Here is a 23,153-nt window from a genome sequence, read left to right on the forward strand (position 1 = left end):
AATATGCCTGTATTCTTCAAAAATTTCTTCAATGCAGATTGGAAGGAGATTATTATATTAATTATTAATCTCTGAAAATAGAAAGAATTTCTAAAAATGTCGTAATAATCGAATAAAAAAGTAAGCAAAGAGAATCTTTACTTGCCTTCAAAGTCTGGCTAAGACTATAGTTGGTCCATCTCGCCCCCTAACAATAAGTAGTTCAGTTCTCATCTTCAAAGAGAACAACCGATCTAATGAGCGTTTTGTAGAGTCAAGTTTGAGTCAAAAGAATGCTCGATTTCCTGCTGAAATACACCGTGCATAATTTGTCATAGTAGATCACTATCGATTGTGTCGTATGTCGTTTTGAAGTCGATGAATAGGTGATACCCACGTCGTGCTAGGGACACTTGTGGAGTACCTGTCCAATAGAGTATATGTGATCCGTAGTAGCACGTGTAGATACGTTGTGTATATGTAGCTTTAAACAATTGATATTAGTATCTACTTGAAAAAGTTATTCTAAATTTAATCATCTACACAACTAAAATTCGATTGCCTTCAAAGTGATGATACATTCAGAGTTTAACGTAGAAGATCTCCTATTATTCACCCCTATTCTGTATTTCGATCGAATCGGATTTTTTCGAACGAATATAAAAATTTGCATTCTGTAATTCGATCGAGTGATGCTTTTGTATGGAAAACTCAAACTCGATCGAGCTACAGAATGCAAAATTTTGTATTCGATCGAAATAATCCGATTCCAACGAAATACAGAATCGGGGTGATTAGCTTTTTGTACTACGTGTTCCATTGACAAGTCCAATTATGTTCAACGATTTATTTACCATTGGTTCAAAACTACTGTGGATCAATTTTTTTCTGGGAAAGATACCACAGTACGGAGAATAGGATTTCAAACCAGAGAATTTTCGCGACGCTTAGAAAGCTCCGTTGGCAAAATGCCCATATAAGTGTTCAACTTTTTAGATTTAGTGGGTACCCAAGTTTGAAATTGGTCTTAAACTTTTATCCTTCTTTCATATAAAAATTCTTCACTACGTCATCATATTAAAGACATATTGCGCACTAGCATGCTTTCTTTTTTTAAAAATAAGACAAACCGTACTCAGTCAAAACTTCACTTATCTATTTTTTTCTATTTGTTGAAATGAAATTATGATTTTCGAACAATGGGTGAAAGAAAAAAATATCAGTATTTATGGTATGAACTCGCAGAGACAATTATGATTTTAATGATAGATGTCCTACTTCGATCTGCCTTAAGTGGATCTAAAGGATATTCGCTAACGCGAGTTCCTAACATCACGTCTTGTATCACTTGCAAACAAATTATGCTGTTTGATAAACATCTGTGGAGATTTCCAGGGCAGCAGTCTTCTTAAAACATGCTCTGTCTACGACCTGCACGTAAGTTTAAATGCAATACTATTCTCTGAAACATTCAATGAAAATGGATGCAAATATTTTATTAGTAATGCTAGGAACTATGTTATAGATCGTACCATAAAAATTCTCGACATACCACTTCTTTATTCCTCTTCATCTATCTCAGCTTCTGCATTATATACTTCCATGATATCTTCAATTATTTCCCAATGTTTTTCTCGGGTCAAATCCTTACAAAATAGCTGTAAAAAACACGTTTATATTAATCAACCCGTATAAATGAATTCCTGTTCTGAAAACCTACATTGTACCATGCAGTTTCTTCGTCTACTTCTACGGTTAGTGGAACCTGAACGCCATAAGCTTGAAAAGCAAGAGCCAAACAACAAACCGCAATGTGATCGGGTTTATGATCCAACACTTTTGAACTATGATGGAAATCCTGTAGAAATGATGCAGCTGTCTTAGCTACTGGTAAGGAATTCCACTCTTTCACTCCGAACCAGTTTTGTATGGATTTCATGTAGTGAAGCATATATTTATGCGGGTGAACCGTTGTTAGGTCAAATTTTAGGATACGTGTGATGAACAACTCGGCCTGTACAATCGTATCTCTCATTGACCAGTATTCATCTCCTAGCTCCAGCGGTTGAGAGTCACGGTTGATGGTGTTATACGTTACGTTGATAACGTCACGAATTTTGACTGGATCATCTTTTATTTTGCCAGCAAGGTACAAGCAAGATGAAGCAACCATCTAAAATATACAAACGGTAAGTAAATAATCAATTATACAGGCAACTAAAACCCAAAATTTTGTTACGAAACGTATATTTTATGCATCTGTTTGTTGCATACAAAATATAATACATAAGTAATGATAACAACCATTAGATATATCATTGTCATTATATGGTAACTGAATTACACTTACATAGGGATCATATTCAGAATCGTCTACTTCTCGGAAGAAACGATGAAAAAGAACTGCTGCCATCGCTGAACTAAGTGGCTTCATACTAAGCTTAATCGCACACTCAAATAAAAAACGTTCCGGCATACCTTTAGCATTCTTTCCTCTGTAAATAAAATTTTTGATTAATTTTTTAGCTCGAAAAAGTTAGTGTCCAAAGCGGAATGAAACTTACTTGTAGTCTACTTGTTTCGCCCGCATCGTTGGCAAAGGAGAATCCTTACTCAATGACATTACTACTGGGATATCTCGTATCATGCTATAAAATTCTAGAAGAAAAGAAATTTTTTATCCATTTATTAGGCCACATTTTTAATTAAAAAATCAGTATTTTGTTTTGTGCTTCGATCTATAAGGTGTTAACTTATAAATGCGTAGTTGTACAAATTCAGTTAAGAACACAAATTACAATACTTTCATCTGCTATGTTCTTTGCCGAACAACGAACTTTGGCATTCGAGGCACTGCCTTTTTCAAAGAAATCATTCAATAGCATGAATTAGGGCAACATTTTGGCAGGTCTAAATGGGTTTTCATTTGATGGGAATTTTTTGAATATATTCTATACAATGTCAAATCAACTTATTATGCTTAAAATAGTCAATTATATCAGATATTTGCCACGCACTAGTTGCCATTGAAGAATGTTGCTTGTATTGTTTTATGTTGCATGAACTAACCTTGTATTTTCTTTGAATCCAATTAAAATTAACTCACGTCCAAGAATTTGTTGATTATAAGTTTGTCCGAACAATTTGTTGCAATATTTTGTTTAACAAATTGTTCAAAAAACTTTTGAAATAGTAGTATACCAATAAATGCAGCAAATTAGAAACAGATGAGCCGATACAAACCCGAAACACCGCAGCATCGGAATCGGAAGCATCAATAAGTGACAATCTAATAAACAGAGATGCCAGGTAAAAATTTCAAATATCTTCAGACAGGGTTGGAAAAGTCTGTATATCCGAAAAAAATCTGCAGTCAGCAAGTATGTCTTGCTGGCAGCCATTTCTCTATAAAGTAAGATACGCTAATCTGATTTGGCGAGCAAAAAAAAAGTCTCGTAATTTTGACGAAAGTCTGCGAAAAACTCTATTTTCAAAAGTCTTCACAACAAAAAATGTCTGCAGCACTATGTACGAAATCTGCAAATTTACAGACAAATCTGCAGATCTGGCTTCTCTGAATAGAAGCCAACAGTGTTGGTGCGCATTGAGGATGCCAGATCATTTTTTCAAAAATCTGTGTGCCAATTTAAAATTCGGTTTGTGCAAAATCTGTGAACGCTTCCAATGAAAAGATTGCAGATCGGGATCATTTTGGTGAGCAAAAAATAAGTCTCCTCACTCAATTACGTGAAAAAAATAAAAGTCCTGCCACTTCGCACGGTCGGAAATACATTTTTGCTGCACTCAAATAAAAATTCACGTTCGATTCACTTGAAAAATCACGTAGAATGTTTTCAAATGTCAAATTGAATATTTTACGTGACGAAAATGAATGTTATACGAACATCTCCTAAAATGAATAGAGTCATCACATAAGGTTTACGTGAATTGACCAAACGTCAAACAATCTACGTGAATTTCCAATGTGAAAAACTCGATTTTGAAAATGGTGAGCAGTGGCCCTCGAAGTGTAAGTAGTGTAAATATTTGCGAGAAAAGTTATTTAATTACAATTTTTACTCCATCGACCGGACAATTCCAGTATGAAAGTTTCCATGTGTTCAACTGGACCGAGTGCCTGCGTGAGTCCGGAAGTTTACCCGCTCCTGCCGAATGCTTCAAACAGGCCGTCGGTATGAAGCTAGAGACATTGGAACCATGTAATGCGACTTCAACCTGCATCGGTAGTGTTGTGGGAGTTCTTGGATCTCGACTTCGGCTTCGGTTGGATGGCAGTGAAAACATAAACGATTTCTGAAGGCTTGTCGATTTGAGCTACCACGACGTTATTAGTTGCTTTTTAAGCCATTGGAATTATATGACAATTTTCTGAAATAAATGTTTTATATTTCATGGCATTTTTCATTTCATAAATTTATATAAAAATCTGGAATCTCCCTTTTGACTTCAACCAATATATAAAATAGTAATTTTCTGGTATCTAAATTTGATATGAACTGATAGATAAATGTGATGAACAGTACATTACATTTTACCTATGAAACACGTAACTTTTACTGGATTATGCATTAAACAGCTTTTAAATGCCAGTTTATTAAAACCTACGTGAAAAGTAGGGTGGAAAATATTCACATATCTTTTCACGTAACTATAATATGATTATTATTTTGAGTGTGTGTTTACCGTTTCAGGGGTTCTTTGACAGTCTGTGATCGGTTTTGGAAAACTGTGAAAATCTGTATCAATTTTATAATATGTGCTGCATATTGAAAATCTGTGAAACACATATTAACCTGAGAACCTGGCATCTCTGGTGCGCATGTCCCTTTTCAAATTCAAACTTTCAATGTTTACTGTTGTCATTTGACGGATATGAATAGGGGAGATTTTTGGGATTTTTATACCGATTTTTTACCTGTATACCGCTATACAGATATCGACAGTCCCACGACAAAAGGGCCTAACTGCAAATGAGAGTATTTAGTAAACAAAGAGAAACTGTCATTTGCAGGACCTTTTCTCGTGTTTGTCTTCAAATGTTCAATTTACGATGGGGTTTTTCAGATTTGGATACTTTTCACACAAACGTGTGAAAAAAAATTAGAGCCCGTCGTGGCAACGAATGTATTGCCCTATTCATCCACGGAAAAAAATGAAATTTTTTATCAGTTGCAGTCGCTGAAAATTGTGAAAAAATGCAATTTCATATCCCGGTTGAGTGCCTGTCAGAACATCTAACGATTCGTCGAGTCTTATTTTTTTTTCACCAGAAGTTACCCTCGAACGTGATGCTAGCAAGTGGATGATTCACCGATAAACACGGTTTTTTCTACTACAAAGTATTGTACGCAAATGATATGATTTGTTGTTGCTATATAGTATATGCTGTAGTAACCAAAAATGGCAGGTGATGTAAATTATTATAAAGAATTTCTGCTGAACCATCTGACATGAATTAACTATGGCTATAATCGTTGTGGTATTTAATAATGCTCCAACCACCTACTGTAATTAATTGAGCGAATTCAAAAGTTTTATTTCTCGTCAGCCCAACTGGATTATTCTAATGCACGTTTAGAGTAGCTCTATCTTAACATTTATTTTTTCCTGCCAAATGTAGCAGCAATACAATGTGACTCATCATCCACATTGTTAAATGTAAATATTATTATTTATGAATCGTTCGGACCAAATAAGATTCTTGGATTACAGCAACACGTTCGTTTTAACAATTATTAGCTCATCGAGTACATAAAATTTAGCGCCCGGGACAAACAAGATTTACCACCCACATCGTTGCTTTAGTAAGCAAAAAAAACTTAACTCCATCTCCGGAAAGATAGCGCCACTTTGTATGGTAACGTTACTCAACAGCCTATTCGGTATATTGTAAAATCGAGACCATAAAGGAAATAGTCAATAAGATTACCCTGAACGTCGATTTATCGTTTTCTTAACAATAAGAGAATTCAGGTAAGCTGCCTGTATAACTATTTCGTGGATCTTGTTCTAAAAGTTCATGCTTTTAAAATACTTGACAGCTGAACAAAAAACTTTTAACATGACAGTATTTCCTTATACTAGCGGAAGTTTTTTTATCAGTTGGACTATAGCTAGTACAACTGTACAAAAATTTTTGTATTATTTACCTGTCAAGCATATAGTACTCAATCTTATTACTAGATTCGCCATGTTATTCTGCCGATTACTCGACTTTCAATCAACGAATTGTGATAATATGCAATGCTGCAGCAAAAAACCTTTTTTAATCCACCTAGTTGAGTACAGATACTAGCTCATGTTTTCATAAATATTACAAAGTGATTCATCAAAAAACTTTACCTGAAACTTGAAAATGAACAAAAAGCTTAACCTTTTCAATTTGTAAAAAGTTTTGAGTCAAGTGTATAGAAATTCTTCGTTTTCATTTGCATTTTAGCTCTACATGACGGCGAAATTTTTGAACATACTTCAACCTGTTGTTCCGGAACCGGAAGACGCATTCGAACATACGTCAATAGCAGTCTATAAGACCATAACACCTTTCATTTTCATCTAAGTTTGTGAAAATCGGTTCAGCCGTTTCTAAGAAATTAAAGTGAGTAGAGCACGATAATCTTTTTCGATACTTCCGGAACCGGGAACAAAGATCCGATTTACCCAAAATCAATATACTTGGGCATCACCTAGCCAAACCTGTTCAATTGAAGAATTATATGGCTAGTTGAAAGCATCTTGCTCAATTTTTCAGTGTCATGTATAAAAATACGTTCCTGAAAATGAAGTTTATATATTTATCAGCCAGTAGTTTCGGAACCGGAAGTCTTATCCGGTCTTTGAGAAATCGTCTACACTCTTTTTTATTTCTTTGCTCATTTACCTCTTTACTCCGGAACCGGAAGTCGGATCAGGATAAAATTCAATAGCAATGGGACTGAGAGTTACTCTTGGACTGCAAGTTCGATCCGGGTTGAATTTAATAGCAAGCTATGGGACCGATAGACCTTTCAGTTAAATTTACGGTTGGGAAAGGTAAAAAATTCGAAAATTGTTCAATACTGCTGTTATAGCGACGCGAAAATTCGAAGCGAATACACATATTTTCATCTTAAAGACTATCGAGCAGAGACAGAAGATCTCACCATATCTAATGGTTTTAGTATATGAGATTTATAGCTAATTTCATAATAATTTCATAGCTCAATTAATATTATTAAGTTCAGTAAATATATATATATATATATATATATATATATATATATATATATATATATATATATATATATATATATATATATATATATATATATATATATATATATATATATATATATATATATATATATATATATATATATATATATATATACTGAAGTCTTTTTATGCGAGTTTACGTACCGCATAACTCTGAAAATTCACATAAAAAAGTCGCATAAAAACCGCATAAAAAAAGACCTTAGTGTATATATATTTGATTTGCACGATAAACAACATTAGAACGAAAAGTAAAGGTTCATTTACACTATAAATAAAGTTATAACCCCTGCATCAAAAGCCTCGAGTAAAGCTTACAATCGTTTTCCCATAATTCAAGAATAGTCATTGTATTATTGTATTACAATGTTCTGAAATATTTTCTGTATAATTCAATGTATATTTTAATGAATAATGTTCTGCAAACCATAGTAAACGATGGTATGTCTTGGCGGTTAAATCCGCCGTGAATTGGATTCATCACAAATTTTAATATTTGAAATGATGATAAAATAAACAAATATATTCAAAATTTGACCATTATATCAAAAGATCAGAAATTCACCACAATTATACATAAGCACCGAATGAATTACATTGAAGCCGCATTAAGATTCAGTCACTGTCAAAAAAGAGGAATGTTTTCCTCTGGTTGACATTGTAGTATATGTGCATGTGAAATGCGCAGAATCTTGCTACAGGAAAATTTCTGCGACGTGCGAATCCCATCACAAGCAAAACAGATATGCTTCGTTAGTTTAGTAATACGTTCTAGTTCGTAAGGTGTGTTATCGTGCCATGTTATTGTTACATACAATGTTATTGTAAATCAAACAATTGATATCGTGATAACTTTGGAAAATACATCTTATCTTAAAATTCACTAATGGTACTGCGCTGGCCACTGTGCCAATATAAGTACAGGATCCATTAGCAGTTTTTTATGGCAATGATCTATGCATCCAGAATATACATTCAATATTACTTTGTATCGAAAAAAGAATCGTAGCTATTTAACAACAGTGAGATGATATCTTAAAAATCTAAAGCTGCTTCCTAACATACCTCAATGCGGGCGGATCCCATAAGTTGTTTTCCACTTTTACGGCATCTTTTCCTTAGTGAGCTAACTTTTGGCGAGATTAAAAGCCGAATAGTGATTCATTTATGTCAAACCTGATGGATTCAATCAGTATATTAATTGGATTCATCCAGAACTGGACAATGATGTAAATTTTCAAACATTTTATTTTTTTGTCTGTAACATGTTACGTATATGAATGTCGTTTGGGGCCTGATTATATACATATGAAAGTTGGCACAACGGAATTCACAGAAATCACTTCATGAGAAAATTTCTTGCAATGATAGCATCCGTTGGAAGCTTATTCGAATATCGTTTAAATGGAATAATTTCTATTGATCCTTTTCACAGTGAACAGCTACCCACAATGTCTAGAAAAGACAATTCTTGGTGTTCCCACAGAATTTAATATATCATTATTGTGGTAGTTGAACAACTACTCATTTTACTCTTTATTGCAGCTATGAGTTAAAATTGAAAACATATCCACCTATGAGTGATGCAATTTTTAATTGGGTATACACTTTATGTTTGTAAGCAATGACATCAAAAGAACCTTCGATACATCAGGCGTTAGAACAGAATCTGAATAGAATTCGGTGCAGTTGTAAATGTTGGCTTTTCTCAATTAGAAAATCTGTGCGAGCACTGTGAAAACCGGCTTTTGCGTGGTGTGTGCGTGATTTCCTCGGAGATGACTTGACCGATGTATAAATCTTTGATTCTAGCGATAGGCAATCCTGCCCCCAAGAAAGCGCTATTTAATTTTATTCAGATCGGACTTTCGATACCGCATCTCAGAGAGTTTGTGGCTTTAGTATTGATGTGTAATCCAAGGTTTTGGATTGTGCCCTTAAACCACAGGCTGTACTGTTTTATGCTCCATTCTATGGCGGGTTGAAATTGATTTTTCTTCACTTCACTTAAACCACATGCGGATTTGCATCAACAATTTCTTCAAATGTTGTTTGTCATCTACAAAAAATTATATTTGTTTGTCCATTCATTTCCTCCCAATAGTATCTGAAGCAAGATCTAGGTATGGTTTTAAGATGTCCCTATCTTATACTTTGATCTCGCGAATCTCAGTGATGATTAGTAACGTTTATTCTCTTGCACGAGGTAAGCTCAGCTCTCTCGGTCAATACCAACGGCAGCAGAAGGACGCGTTTTGCGTTTATTAAAAGTAAAATCTCAGAAAAGTAATTTTAGTCTGTCGTTGCAGCTTGACCCATACAATTCTCTTCCTTTCACAACGGATCTTTTTTTTTAGTTAGTTCCCGTCCATTTTTAATTTTAACAGGTATTACGTGATTAGTGAATTAGGTGTGCTGGAATTTGTTACCATTCGTAATGTGTGAAATATTGGTATCGAAGTATCAAATGAAAGTGAAGCATGTTCTTTAGTAAAATTATTGAACGAAAACTCGAGTTAGCGTTCGAGAAATATTTTGAGACACTTTTTGGAGAAAATGTTGGTTGCACCTATTTGCAACTGAGTTTTGACGAACTATAAATAGATGCTATGTTTAGACGTTCGCTAAAGCCTAACACATTCCAATATAAGATATTTGAACGTTGGGCCACGTAGCATTTATTACAACCACAGTCATTTGGTGATGAAATTATAGTAATTTTCTCTATTTTTATAATCTTCACTCAAGTGTGTAGAAACTAATACATTTTCTCCCTCAAATTTGTGTACGTTGATATGAAAATAGAAAAGATATCGTTCACCGGTACGCAAAATCTATAGAAATCAGCAAAGTGACCATGAAAAATGACGTGAAACACAGCAACGTGATAGAAAATGTATGAAATTTTCCCATATTTAAAAAGAATCATATTATGTAACAAGTTTTAACCGAAACGGAGTAAAGCGTGGCAGTAACGAAAAAAGTGAAACGAAAAGAAAGGTTACCGAGTGCGCAAGAAATAATCGGCGATAGTCTGCTCATTCTGGTCAGTGGTGCGCGAAACCAAAAATAATAATAATAAAACAAGCCAAAAATTGTCGAAACGCTCAGAGGCCGGCGTTTTTTCTTAGCAGGGCGAAAAACAAAAATAGAGGTGAATGTAATAAACCAGAAGAAAACCTGTAGCGAAGAGTGAGTGTGTCAGCCGACGGAAGGCGACATAGAAATAAAATAAAAGAAAAGTGAAATCCAATTTCCAAAATCATCACCAAAATGGCAACCACGGTGAATAATCCAACCGAATCGAGCGGAGGCACTTTGGGCACGCGGAAAACTCTGATCATTATGGTAACGGTGGTTGGATGCATCGCGATCCTGTGGCCAAAGGTTTTCTACCCAATGATGACCGGCCCTGGACAGACCAAACCCGTCATCAAGGATCATCGCGGACCAGGTAAGAGTATGATAATTCATGGTTGCGAATACCGATTAGCACAGCGATTTCAGTTATTCAGGGATCTTTCGCTTTGTTGTCCCACGTCCGATTTATGTATTTATTTGGTCAATCTGAGCATTGCTACGATTCTGGGTTCTGAAATGGAGATTGATTAGATGTAAAACATTCTATTAAATATAAAGCGTATATGATATTTATTGCAATGTGGTGAAACAACCGGAAGCCACTTCCTAATGAATAACAATACTGGTGATCTCAGTTTAGTTACACGATTTCTAGCATCATGAACAATTTTTATCTATGAAGGGCAACCCAATTTTTAACATACACAGAACAAAATAATGAAATTTACGCGTCGTGATAAATTCAGTAAATTCGACTGTGATTAAGATGTGAGTGTTCATTTGCATCTGTACTGTAAAATGACAGATGAATGAAATAACAGTAATGAACACATACGAAACAATTACTGCAGTTACAAGTAATCAGTAGGTCCTATGTATGCTTAGTATGTGCATATAGGGCGATGGAATCTTTTGTCTTCACATTATATGCGCGTGTAAAACAATAATAATAATAATAATAATAATAATAATAATAATAATAATAATAATAATAATAATAATAATAATTATTATTATTATTATTATTATTATTATTATTATTATTATTATTATTATTAATATAATAATAATAATAATAATAATAAAAATAATATCAGAAGTAATAGTAATGGGCCGTATGAATAAAATGTAGTAAAGTCTGTTGTTTGTAGTATCTTCTCAAAAACAAAGTCCACAGAGTATAACGCGGTTTGGTATGAATAAAAAACAAGTTCGAGTTACATGAGTTACATGAGTTAATGCTACTTCCGAATTTAAGCATTTACTGCATACCTTATCGACACCGAGCCGGAAAAGCTGGCATAAGCATGCACAAAGCAAGAAACGTACTTACATCTGTAAAAATGCCGCTTTTTAATTTCTGTACCTCACTTTATCAGCAAACACACGAGTAGCAATCTCTAGAGCTACCTACCGAAAACTTGTAAATACTACAGTTTGTAGCATGTTTTGACAAGAACGTGATCCACACGTAGCATTTACTACCGAAATTCGAGCATGCTACGTTTTATTCATACGGCCCAATAATAATAAATTTTTATTATTGTTATTATTTTTATTATTATCGTTTATTTAATCTGGCTTTACATATGTAAAACCAATATAAGACTAAGCGTTTGCTTTGGTGGGACGGGTAACCTCATCTAATTCTGGTCAATTCAACTACTTTGGATGTGAAGAAATACTAATGAAGAGATAACTCGATTAAACATTACACAAGTGATCCTAGATACTTTATTGTGCGAAGACACTGAATCAGCCCTCAAAGTTAATAAATGTGAGCACTCTAGCCCATACATGCTGTCATAAAGTTAAACTTCATAGTATACCATAGTAGCAAAAAAATGTTGGTTCCCCGTAGAAAATCCTCCCGATTATCCCACCGAATTAGTCGGGTTTTATCAGTACAATCAGCAGACGAATCAATCGATTAACTGACCAATCGTTGCACAGACTCTTATGGGAGTTTGACATTACCGTTGACCGATGCGACAGCCGCTTTAGTAAACAGACAATTTGTACAAATCGGTCAAGATGATACGACTTAATAGGTGTACTAGTAGGGAGTTTAAGCATATTTTGTATTTAAACAGCCGATTAATATGCTTACGAAACACATTCGAATGTGTTACTCAACTTAGTCGCAAAGCTAATCGATCGATTTTCAATAGCCCGATTCGTCAGTCAACTGGTCCTATTAAGAACTGTCAAATTTTCTACGGGGTTATTGGCAATTGGGGTATGTTTTGTGGTATCTGTCATTTTCTGCTGAATCGATAACAAAATGATCATTTTTAATATTGCATTGCATTTAAAAGCCTGTTTTAATCCACTTATCAATCATATTTTTATATCAGGTATACAACTTTGCTTTCGCCGTTTTCCGATAGGTGGCTGTACCGGCTGTTGCTAATTAAAATACATAGATGATAATGCCTTTAAAGTGAGTGTGTGCAGTGCCTAACGAATTGTCATCGCCGTTTCAGTGACAGTTGTTCTTGTTTTCGTATTATTCACGCTCGAAAATGTCTATGTGCCCAATTCTCGCCATTTGCGGGAAGTTTTACTTTTCTGTTACAATTCGAAAAAATGCAACTGAAGCGCATCGAATGCTTCCAGAAACTTACGGTGATGCTGATCTGAGTAAAAGAACGTGTCGGGAGTGGTTTCAACGTTTTAAAAATGGTGATTTCGATGTCGAAGACAAACATGATGGTAGAAGAGAAAAAACCTTCAAAGATGAATAACAATTTACTACGAGCTCTTAAAACCGGGTGTAACCATCACAGGAGATCGCTACCGAACGCAACTGATGCGCCTTAGTCGCGCGCTAAAAGAAAAGAGGCCACAGTATCAAGAGCGACATGGCAAAGTCATCCTCCAACACGACAATGCTCGGCCTCACGTCGCAAAAGTGGTCAAAAAGTACCTGGAAACGCTGAAATGGGAAGTCTTGCCCCACACGCCGTATTCCCCAGATGTCGCCCCTTCTGACTTCCACCTATTCCGTTTGATGGCACACGGCCTGGCAGATCAACATTTTCAATCCTTCGAAGAGTTGGAAAAATGGATTGCTTCATGGATAGCGTCAAAAAAGGACTCCTTTTTTCGAGCCGGGAAATTTCCGGAAAGATGGGAGAAAGTTGTCGCTAGCGACGGACAATACTTTGAATAATACATCTGTAAGCACTTTTTTGCAATAAAGCTTTAAAATTTGAAAAAAAAACAGCGTTAGCAAAGTTATACACCTAATATACCATATTGTGGTATTCTATTCAAAATGTTTCTCTTCGATTCTCGAAAAAAAAAAAGAGATTGTTTGTTCATTAACTAGTATAACCTACAGAATGAAACAGTTCCCTGATCCACAAGAAAACGAAGTGAGTTCCACTATTGTAGGTACTTTCGGCACCGGATCCCGAGAACCAGTGTAATCGATGTCGGTTCGTATGGCCATCAACTAACATGACGTACAAACTCTACTAGTTCTTATTCAAATTTCGAACATTTTATACGATTTTAACATCGCACTCGAAAAGACGGTGTAAATTTTTGTTAAATCCGAAAATATGCAGTAAATTTTGGTAGAACCATAAGATCTTTCATTTGACCCTAAGATTAGGAATATCGGTTCTGCAATCTCTGAGAAACGTAATAAAGATCCATTTTTAAGCATATGACTATTATCTACCGTCGTTGATCGAAAACCGGGAACCAGTAAAACCGGAATTGGTTTGTTTGGCTGACTACTGGTAATGGATACCGATTGGATTAGTTCTGAGGCTAATTTAGATTTTTATACGTTTTTTGTTCCGCCGCTTTAAGTGAGGTTACAAAATCTTTAACACACTTCACCCTATAATTCCGGATCCGGAAGTCGGATTCGGATGAAATTCATGAATTTTGTATGGGACCACGAGATCTTTCATTTTGTCAAAATCGGTTCAGCCATCACCGAGAAAACCTAGTTTGATTATTGTACACATACACACACACATACATACACACAGACATTGTTCAGCTCGATGTACTGAGTCGAATGGTATTTCGTCATTCCATCTGTGCATAACTAATGATTTACCATACTGAAAATGTGTGCATAGTTTCATCCAAATGGGAGCAAGTCGTTTCCGGTTTTTGCTACCTTTCTTACTGTTAATTTTGGGAATTGCCCATCATCAAAATATATAGCACGAATATTCGTTTATTTTTTTTATTTCTTACGGAATATTCGTATTTTTTTCTTATTTCGTAAACAAAAGCTATCATAAGACATTACTAGAAAATATATTATTCCAATTCAAAATTGAAACTAATATTATTCCAATTAAAAATTGAAACTGATGAATAATGTGATTGAAGGAATCAGACAGTAATGTTGGAAACGGTGAACAGTTGAGCGCATGTAATGTATAATGTATAAGCTGCATCACTTCATTTGTTAAAATTCACTTACGGCACCTTTCAAACCGTTAATTGCATTCTTCTCCCTCACTGACTCTCATCCGAGTGCAATAACTGCTGACATAATGTACAAATAACTACACCATCTGTTAGGAAATGCGTTTGACGAAATAGAAGAAATAGAAATAATAGCGAACAAATCGAACGGTGGTTCCGATCCGATCGGCGCTTTGTGAGAGCTGGTTCAAAGAAGTACATTATTCGATTATATCGATAACGTTATTTTTTTATTTCCTTTTCAATAATCGCTGGTATGTCTTCATTGTTTCGATTTCCCAAATAGGTTGTTGCGATGTTGTGTTAGATCAGGAAACGTTCGCCAATACGTCCATCAATGTTCCCAATCAGCACAGTCTGTTCCGAAAACGAATTGTGGGACCTGTGGCAGAAGATATTAGTAGGTGCCAGTTTTCAATTCAGTTTGTTGCGTGGTTGATGTGCTGTGGCTTTTACTAGAGTAGAATGCAATGCTAGGTCGTCCAGATCAGTCAGTTTCATGGATGTCAGTGTTCATATTTACATGGGATTGACTTGAGATGGATGCAACCCTTTGAAGATTCGCGTTCAAAACGTGTGTTTCTAACATTAACATTTAGATAATTGACTAATGAATAAAACTAAAGATGTTGCTTTCATATTAACATATCACTGGAAAGAACGAATGTCCTAAAACTTTGTTAAATACATAATGATGAAACCCTTGTTATTGAACAACATTGAATATATATTTATTCAATGTCTACAGGATTATGAATATCGTTCATTGTTATGTCGTTTTCGTTTTTAAATTGCACTACACTGGTGTAGCGAAAGCTGCACTGAAATCGTTCGTTTTTACCAATTGCACTACACCAGTGCTACACTTTTTCTGCATCGATACCACCGGTGTAGCACTCATCAAAAGTTTGGTGTAGCTCTGTGCAATGGAATCGTTTATTGTAGTCAATGGTTACTGTTTGTTTTCATCATTTTTGTTCGTTTATTGATGCCTCAGTGTAGCACTGCATCGGTGTAGTGCAAATTAAAAACGAAAACGCCATTAGTTTGAACTTCTGTTCACACTTCTGTCCAATTGTTTTGTATCGAAACAGAGGTATTCAAAATTTCTCCCGATCAACAGAACTTTATTCGTTGACATGAATGTGGTTTTAAGGCTTGTTCGCGACAAAATCTGGACACCCCAAAATACATATATTTCTGGAAATACTTCATCAACTAGGAAAATATTTCCCAGACTGATAACTGATAAGTAAATTCAATTCGGTGATACTACAAGCTTCTAGATCGAAGATGGCGCCGAAAGAAGAGCAAGTGCGATAAGCAGTTGTGTGCGGTCGCAACGAAATGCCGTGTCTGTCAGTAAGATAGCTTGCAAAAAAGATTGGTCTTACTGCAAGCACTGTCCACGACGTTTTTTGATCTTTTTTTTCCCTTTGAACATGAATAATATCTTATAACGTACCTGAACCAAACTGTGAAATGTTTAAAAATGAATATTTAGGCTATTGTCACACTTTTCCTTTGGAAGAAATGGTTTTTAATTCTTCGGTGGTCGTTTTTTTCATTCAAAACAAACTCACTTTTTGATTTAGGACACATTTTCATCTCAAAATTTACAGTTCGTCATGTTTCTGAATATCTACTAAACGATTCGTCTCAAAACATGGTCACTGTTTCGCCCAATTTCACTACTATTGAATGCTGGATGACTTTATAATTAGTAATGTTCACTTGCCACTTGTTTAATTAACGATTAAAAACTTCAAAAATTACCCGACAAGCAATAAAAGTCTTCAAAAATATGAGATGAAAGTTTTTCACTTAGTTCACTTGATTGCGCTTTGTTTTCATCTCATTTGGTTTCGCAAAGTTGCCAAGTTTTCTCAAAATGTTACAAAACAAAAGTTGATTTTCTTTTTCAAATTATCATAAAAAATATGTTTTTGGTATCCGTAACATTAGTTTAATTATATTATTGATTTTAATATTTCAATTTTAATATTTCAATAAACTTCGAATATTACCAGAAAGAAAAGTTCACCATTGTGGCAAATCTGGTAGCACTGGTTTCATTCCGCTATATGTGAACATAACGCTGTGAAGTGTGCGTGTTTCATCGGCTGTGCTCAGAGATGCCAGATATTTTCATAGAAAATATGTCTTGCTTTGCAAGTCAAATTGGTTTAAAATTTTAATATAAATGTTTGTCAGTGTTCATCATCGATTATCGGCTCAAAAGATTTCCATTTTAAAATGTGATTAGTCCGTTGATTATTAAACTTTTAATGAATCACTGCAATCAAATACTAATAGATACTCAGGGAGAAAAGTCTATTTTTTACTTCTCACTTCTTATGGACCTGTACAAATCTGTATTAAATTTATTAAATCTGTATAAATTCTGTACTTTGATTTAAATCAGTATGCGAACGCAAAAATCTATACAATACAGATAAATCTGTATAAATGGCATCTCTGACTCTGCCTTTTTTTTAGAAGGGCTAATGCCTAAATAGTAACAATTCCTTTTTTGGTTTCATTTAAACTTCACCAAATTAAAATTACAGTAAAATTTTGAAATTAAAACGAAAGGTAACGAAAACGACCGAAGAATTTTTAAACGTCGAAATGATTCCAAACTGGTTCTAAAAATGTCGTGTGTTGTCTCTTAGTTGGCATTAGGCCGTTTTTAAGAAGAATTCTGACATTTCGAACCTGTGAGTGTAATAGTGCAATATTTTGTTTTGATTGTTGTCGTCATTGCCACGGCACGGGTGTAGAACGGCACGGGTGTAGAACCCAGAAAATCGAAATAAGTTTTATTGATAAATTCGTCTGAAAACTGATGATCTGGTCTGGAATTCGCACGATCTATTGAATACATGACTTAATTTACCAATCGTAGGAGATCAACAGTGAAAAAACGCTATTACAAACTACGAACAGACAGCGGATCTAGTGGACAATTAACTGACAGCGATCTTTGTAACTTGGAAGGTTGAATGGGTCTCCATTTGGTTCAGAGTGGAATGCGAATCTTATGTGCCTTGAATAGCCAACGACGTCAATTTGATAAGAAGATTACCAAACAAAAATTGCATATTAGAGCTGCTAGAACTAGTGCTCAATAAAGGCCCTTTTTACCGTTCTCACTCCACTTTCACATTCACTTCACTTACATGTCACTTCACTTGATTTAACCTATTACCGGTATCACGCATAGTGAAGTGATCACTGTGGTAGAAAAAACTAATTTTGGAAAAATGTATGAAAGATCATTTCCCGGCGTTTTGTACTATTTTCTTGGTGTTGAAAACATTTGACAGTGAAATTGATATAGAATCAAGATAGTGTAAAAATATAAACGATCCCAAAAGACTACCTTGAGGTACTTTAGAGCTGGCATTTCACGAACAACAAGATATTTATGCTTTACGTCCGGTAAACTGCCACTAAAGTCGAGTATGTCAAGTTGAGGAACGGTTATTTGATTATCGATAAATTAGGTTATGCCCAATCCTGTTGGGGTCGTTTCTTAAGTTTCGTTAATCAAGAAAGGATTTTTAAGATACAAATCCTTAGACCTAACATGCAGTGAGTCTTGTGAGTTTACTCAAAGCAGACCGTTTGATTCTTTTGTATCGCTTAATAGTTTGACTACACCAGAGATGATTGACAAGGTTACGGTATATATAGATATATATATATATATATATATATATATATATATATATATATATATATATATATATATATATATATATATATATATATATATATATATATATATATATATATATATATATATATATATATATATATATATATATATATATACAATTTGGTGCGAGAAAGCAAAGTCTATACTATGACTATTTTAATTTAGTTCTTTATGGTCATTATTGCAAAATTGTTGTATTATTGTATGAAATGAACAATGAACAAAACTCGCTAGCATTCTTGTACAAATAAACATGGGAACTTTGTTTTCTATTCCTAAAATAAAAACTTTTGTTGATTGAATGTTGAGGTCCTAGCATTACATTTCTTTTGTAGAATTTGGCCTTTCTACCTCAACAGGCTTCGCACGCGATTAATAAACATACATAATCATTACATGGCTAGTACTACGATCCTACGAACGCTAAGGCTTGTAATATCAGCATTTAAACCATTGAACCACCAACCCGGGTTATTTGATGAAATAGAACAAAATTGTAAACATTTGAACAAAAAAATTGTCATTTTTCTGAACTTTTTCATTAATTCTAACTCAAATCTAAAAGAATCTTGTTGTGATTATTGCAAATTTTAGTTCAAACAGAAGCTCACTTAAGATTTACAAAGTGCTCTGTTTAAATATACTGTAATTAGACTGCTGAAATTCTGCTGTCGAATCATCAGTTAATCAATCGAACTAAACTCGTTAGAAATCTAAGAAAATTTTGTAATCCTTGCTACGTTAAAGCATATAAGTTATGGTTTATGATATTTATAGCGAGTGTTAAAAAGCATGAATTTTTCAAGCAGTATGGTTTCTGGTTGAGTACATGTAAATTAGCATGATAATCTGAGCACGATAGTCGATAATTTCGAGTCTAATAACAGTGTTATGCCAGCTTGATTACCAGCGCCAAAATTTAAATTGTCTCCTTGAAATAATAATCCACAGAAGAGAATTACATGTTCATCATTCATCATTTACTATTAGTGATTCCAGAAGAATCATCTGAGCAACGTTACTCACACTACGCTACCGTAGCTGGGAAACATTAAAACGCCTTTGGTGCAACAAACAGAAAACAAAGTGTCACGTCATTAAAAATTGAAAAGGATGAAGTTTCAAGCATGTTATCTATTGTGTGCATCCCTTGAACCAATTCAATTGTGCCTTACTTGAGACATAGCTTTTCGATTTAAAAAAAATATTCCGTTCTTTCACAAATTCCTTTTCCAGCTTACTACTTACTACTTACGATAACAACTATAATTGGAGGCTATGAGTGTCAGCAAACTAAAGTTAGCTAACCTAATACATTGTGCTATGAACTGAGTGATTTCCAAACTTACCTAATTTATCGCATTCTAGTTCAAATATGAATTAACAAATGATTGTTTAAAACAGGTATACGCCAAGAACGACCCCCACACCTTCGGCCTGAAACGATACATCCAGCCATGCGAGAACGCGGTCGAGCTATTCCACAAGTAGGATCGATTCACAGCGATCGACCATCATCACCACCAAGGATAGTTGAAGGCAGGGTAAGAAAAACTATTTGGCGTTATTAGAAAGAATTATGGATCATAACTTCAATCGCACATTCAAAAACTGTATAATTTAGCTATTAATCATAAAGGGTTTTTGGAGTTTATTCGGATATTGCAGCACAATAGTTTTTAGAAAGTACATGTAATTTCGCACGGGTAATGAGGTGTGCGCTATGTCAAGTTCTTTATGCACAGTTATATAAATAAGACTTGTTAGCGACAATATCTGGTTAGTTTAAATTTGGATCATTATTTATTTCATTTTCACGCGTGAAAACTTCGACAAATGTGCGTGATACAACTTGCGAACCCGGGTTTCAGTCATTACATTCTGTTTATCATTACAGTTCGATACATATCTTTCCGGTGCTTGAAAATATGCACGAAGGTTGGAGCCTTTTTTATAGCCACAGTATGTACCGAAAGATCTGGTTTCATGTGCCTTATTTGCTTCCCCTTCGCGTCCTTCTGGTGGTTCCTGAGATCCTTTCTGATTCCACTCCCAGCTTTCCCGGCCGTTGTCAAACATGTATCGAATAATTTAAGAAACCAAGAGTGTTCTTGTTCACAGATCCGGATTTTCATTGCTTGCTCTTCTTTCGACGCCATCTTCGATCTAAGAGCTTGTAGTATAACATAATTGACAGAAATACGTTCATCAGTCTGCGAATGTGTTCCTCGAAAATGAAAAATCAGCAGAATATCGATGAATGTAATTGTCTCTCGTGCGAACGACGCACACAGCAGATATACCATTGAGTGTAGTGTTTATTCTCTCTTCATCTCATGTATTTTTGTTGACACATTTACGGCCAGTCTGATACGCCTAGTTTCGATATTCAGTTCAATGCTTGTTTCGATCATCTTCTCTGGGTTACGTGACACAATATCAACGTCGTCAGCGAAGCCGAAAAACTGTATGGACTTTCGGATGAACGCACAACTCATATCGATCCTCGCTCTTCGAATTACACCTTTCAAAGCAATATTGAAAAAGAAACAAGAGACAAGTTCTTCACCTTGCCGTAACCATCTCCGAGATTCGAAGACCTAAAGTGATACCAACAGAGAAATTTGAAACGGATCTTGGCGAGAGATCGTGCCTACTTTGGACTCCAGAGGACGTTCTTGTCTAACAAAAATCACCACAGCACGAAGTTGACTATCTACAAGACGCTGATGAGACTGGTGTTCTTCTAGGGCCACGAGACACGGAGTATGTTTATGGAAGATTAACACACCGTTGGTGTTTTTGGAGGGAAGGTGCTGCATATCATCTATGTTGGAGTGCAAAGTGCAAACCCACATCCCATCCTTTGCGATGTGCCAGCAACCCAAGTGAAAATCGGTAACAAAAAGTACAGGTGTGTAATGTCAGAGACATAACTGAATGTCGTGAATACGAATAAAACTGACACTCTTTCTTTATACTTCCGAATATCAATTAGTTGATCGATTGTGTTAATTGTGCAAGCTTTCCCATTTTTCACTACTAGAATTTGAAACGATACACCCAAACTACAGTACAGATTAGTTACATCAAACATTCTGACACACACGTTTGAGGCTTTATACTACGCAAAAGGTCTGCTTTCATTGCCAACTGCTCCACCTGACGATTGAAGTCCAAATGAGAGCACGACCTGAGCGTTTGAGGTTTGGTACCACGCAGAAGGTGCACTCTCCGAATCTGCTGGTCCCACGACGTCTGCTACCGTCCAACCACACGAAGAAATGATCGATTTTTGACCACGGTTCCCCTTTTGTACGCAGTCAGTTGAAGATATGTGCCTGACTACCTCAAAATCGTCGTCCTTACACGAAAAAGCCAAGCAAAAGTAAAGAGTTTTCCGCGTTGTTTTCAAAGTTTGAGAAAACTTAATTTTTGAGTTGTTTGTGGTTATCTCACGCTGTTCAAAATATTATCCCAAATTCCTGATCATATTTTTGATGAAATGGTGAAAGAATTATGTTGCTACCGTTGATACAAGTCGAGATATTCACGATTAGGTTCTGCCCATTCTTACATATGGCTAATTTTGAAAAGGCACCCCATAGTAAAGTAAGTCGTATTCACGACAAAATCGGCAGGATCTGTGATCGTATACTGACAGGGAAGCGGGATTCTATCCCACAATAAATATCACAAAAACAAACTGTAGGATAGTTAAGGTCCCAAAGACGACGATGCTCCATGTCTAACCCCTCTCGCTGCGGACGGTGATGATCTAGAGGAGGTGTTCGGGTACTTTCAATCGCTAATTGTGCTAACGTTGGATTACGGAGCACTTTAACAACTGATCGAGTGCAACGTCACACGAAGTTGGTTATATAAGAAACAATGATTAGACCAATTTTTGAAGCTCACGGAGTTTGGTGAAGTTACATGAATCATGAACTGTATACTTTGCTTGTATAACCGATCGTTGTCATCCAGGTGAAGATCGAAAGGCTCAGGTGTACGATGACAGTCTCGGCAGAAAGCTCTTTAAGCGCGGATGATGGCACAGCTATAAGAACAGGAGCTACAATAGAAGTGAATTTAATTTTGTTTTTGTTGGTTCACAAAACGCATCTTAGTTCATTTTTTCGCCGTTGCTGTTGTTGTTTATGGTGTTGTCGGAGGAGTCTTTTTGTAGCATTATTAATTTTTTAGTACTGCGTGGAATGACGCACGCCAGAAAAAAAATATAGTTTCGCTACACTCCACTAGGAAAAAAACATATCGTCACACTTTCCTCTGCGTACTGTGACATATCTTAATGAATGTAAATATCAGTGACTTGTGGGAGAAGGTCAAGCACACCATCATTTCCTACGTACAGATGAATTTTGTATTTCACGTTATCATATTAGTTACTGTGTAGGTTTTTTTGTGCGAATGTTATTGCATGTTCACGTATAAAATACGTGCACTGAGCTACAAGTTTTGTTGAATTGAATCTGTGCATTTATTCTTTTAACAAGATATAACTATTGTTTATAGGATTCAGCTTCTATCTTCTGTTTTATAGTTTTATTTCCATATTCTTTGTTTATTACAAAATTCAATTTTCACGCACCTTGCTTGACCGAGTTTGGCT

At 35.2% G+C, this 23,153-nt stretch overlaps 3 protein-coding genes across 7 annotated transcripts in view; 2 read left to right on the forward strand and 1 right to left on the reverse strand.

Moving 5' to 3' along the window:
• Window positions 1-1,119: 1,119 nt before the first annotated feature.
• LOC131439434 (cyclin-Q) lies at window positions 1,120-8,340 on the reverse strand. Of its 5 annotated transcripts, XM_058610425.1 has the most exons (6): window positions 3,049-3,216; window positions 2,544-2,637; window positions 2,330-2,474; window positions 1,700-2,152; window positions 1,532-1,637; window positions 1,120-1,441 (listed from the first exon to the last, which is right to left on the reverse strand). In XM_058610425.1, exons 2-5 carry the CDS (start codon window positions 2,624-2,626, stop codon window positions 1,539-1,541), a joined length of 780 nt encoding a protein of 259 aa, XP_058466408.1. In that variant the 5' UTR covers window positions 2,627-2,637; window positions 3,049-3,216; the 3' UTR covers window positions 1,120-1,441; window positions 1,532-1,538. The 5 variants fall into 5 exon arrangements, with proteins under 5 accessions (XP_058466408.1, XP_058466411.1, XP_058466410.1 ...); XM_058610428.1 differs by lacking the exons at window positions 1,120-1,441; window positions 3,049-3,216 and adding an exon at window positions 8,320-8,340 and having other exon boundaries at window positions 1,512-1,637; XM_058610427.1 differs by lacking the exons at window positions 1,120-1,441; window positions 3,049-3,216 and adding an exon at window positions 3,223-3,278 and having other exon boundaries at window positions 1,512-1,637.
• On the forward strand, window positions 3,895-4,344 carry LOC131439436 (polycomb protein Scm-like). The gene is made up of 2 exons (XM_058610429.1): window positions 3,895-4,009; window positions 4,082-4,344. The coding sequence occupies exons 1-2, from the start codon at window positions 3,986-3,988 to the stop codon at window positions 4,295-4,297; spliced, it is 240 nt and encodes a 79-aa protein (XP_058466412.1). The 5' UTR covers window positions 3,895-3,985; the 3' UTR covers window positions 4,298-4,344.
• Window positions 8,341-9,481: 1,141 nt separating the features above from the next.
• Window positions 9,482-23,153, forward strand: part of LOC131439437 (uncharacterized) — a 45,096-nt gene continuing 31,424 nt past the window's right edge. Inside the window, exons 1-4 of the mRNA XM_058610432.1 lie at window positions 9,482-9,641; window positions 10,003-10,708; window positions 15,083-15,196; window positions 19,925-20,064. Coding sequence (XP_058466415.1) covers window positions 10,528-10,708; window positions 15,083-15,196; window positions 19,925-20,064 — 435 coding nt within the window. The 5' untranslated portion in view covers window positions 9,482-9,641; window positions 10,003-10,527. The remainder of the gene's footprint in view (window positions 9,642-10,002; window positions 10,709-15,082; window positions 15,197-19,924; window positions 20,065-23,153) is intronic.

The sequence above is a fragment of the Malaya genurostris genome, chromosome 3, assembly GCF_030247185.1.
Source record: "Malaya genurostris strain Urasoe2022 chromosome 3, Malgen_1.1, whole genome shotgun sequence".
Taxonomy (NCBI): Eukaryota; Metazoa; Arthropoda; class Insecta; order Diptera; family Culicidae; genus Malaya; species Malaya genurostris.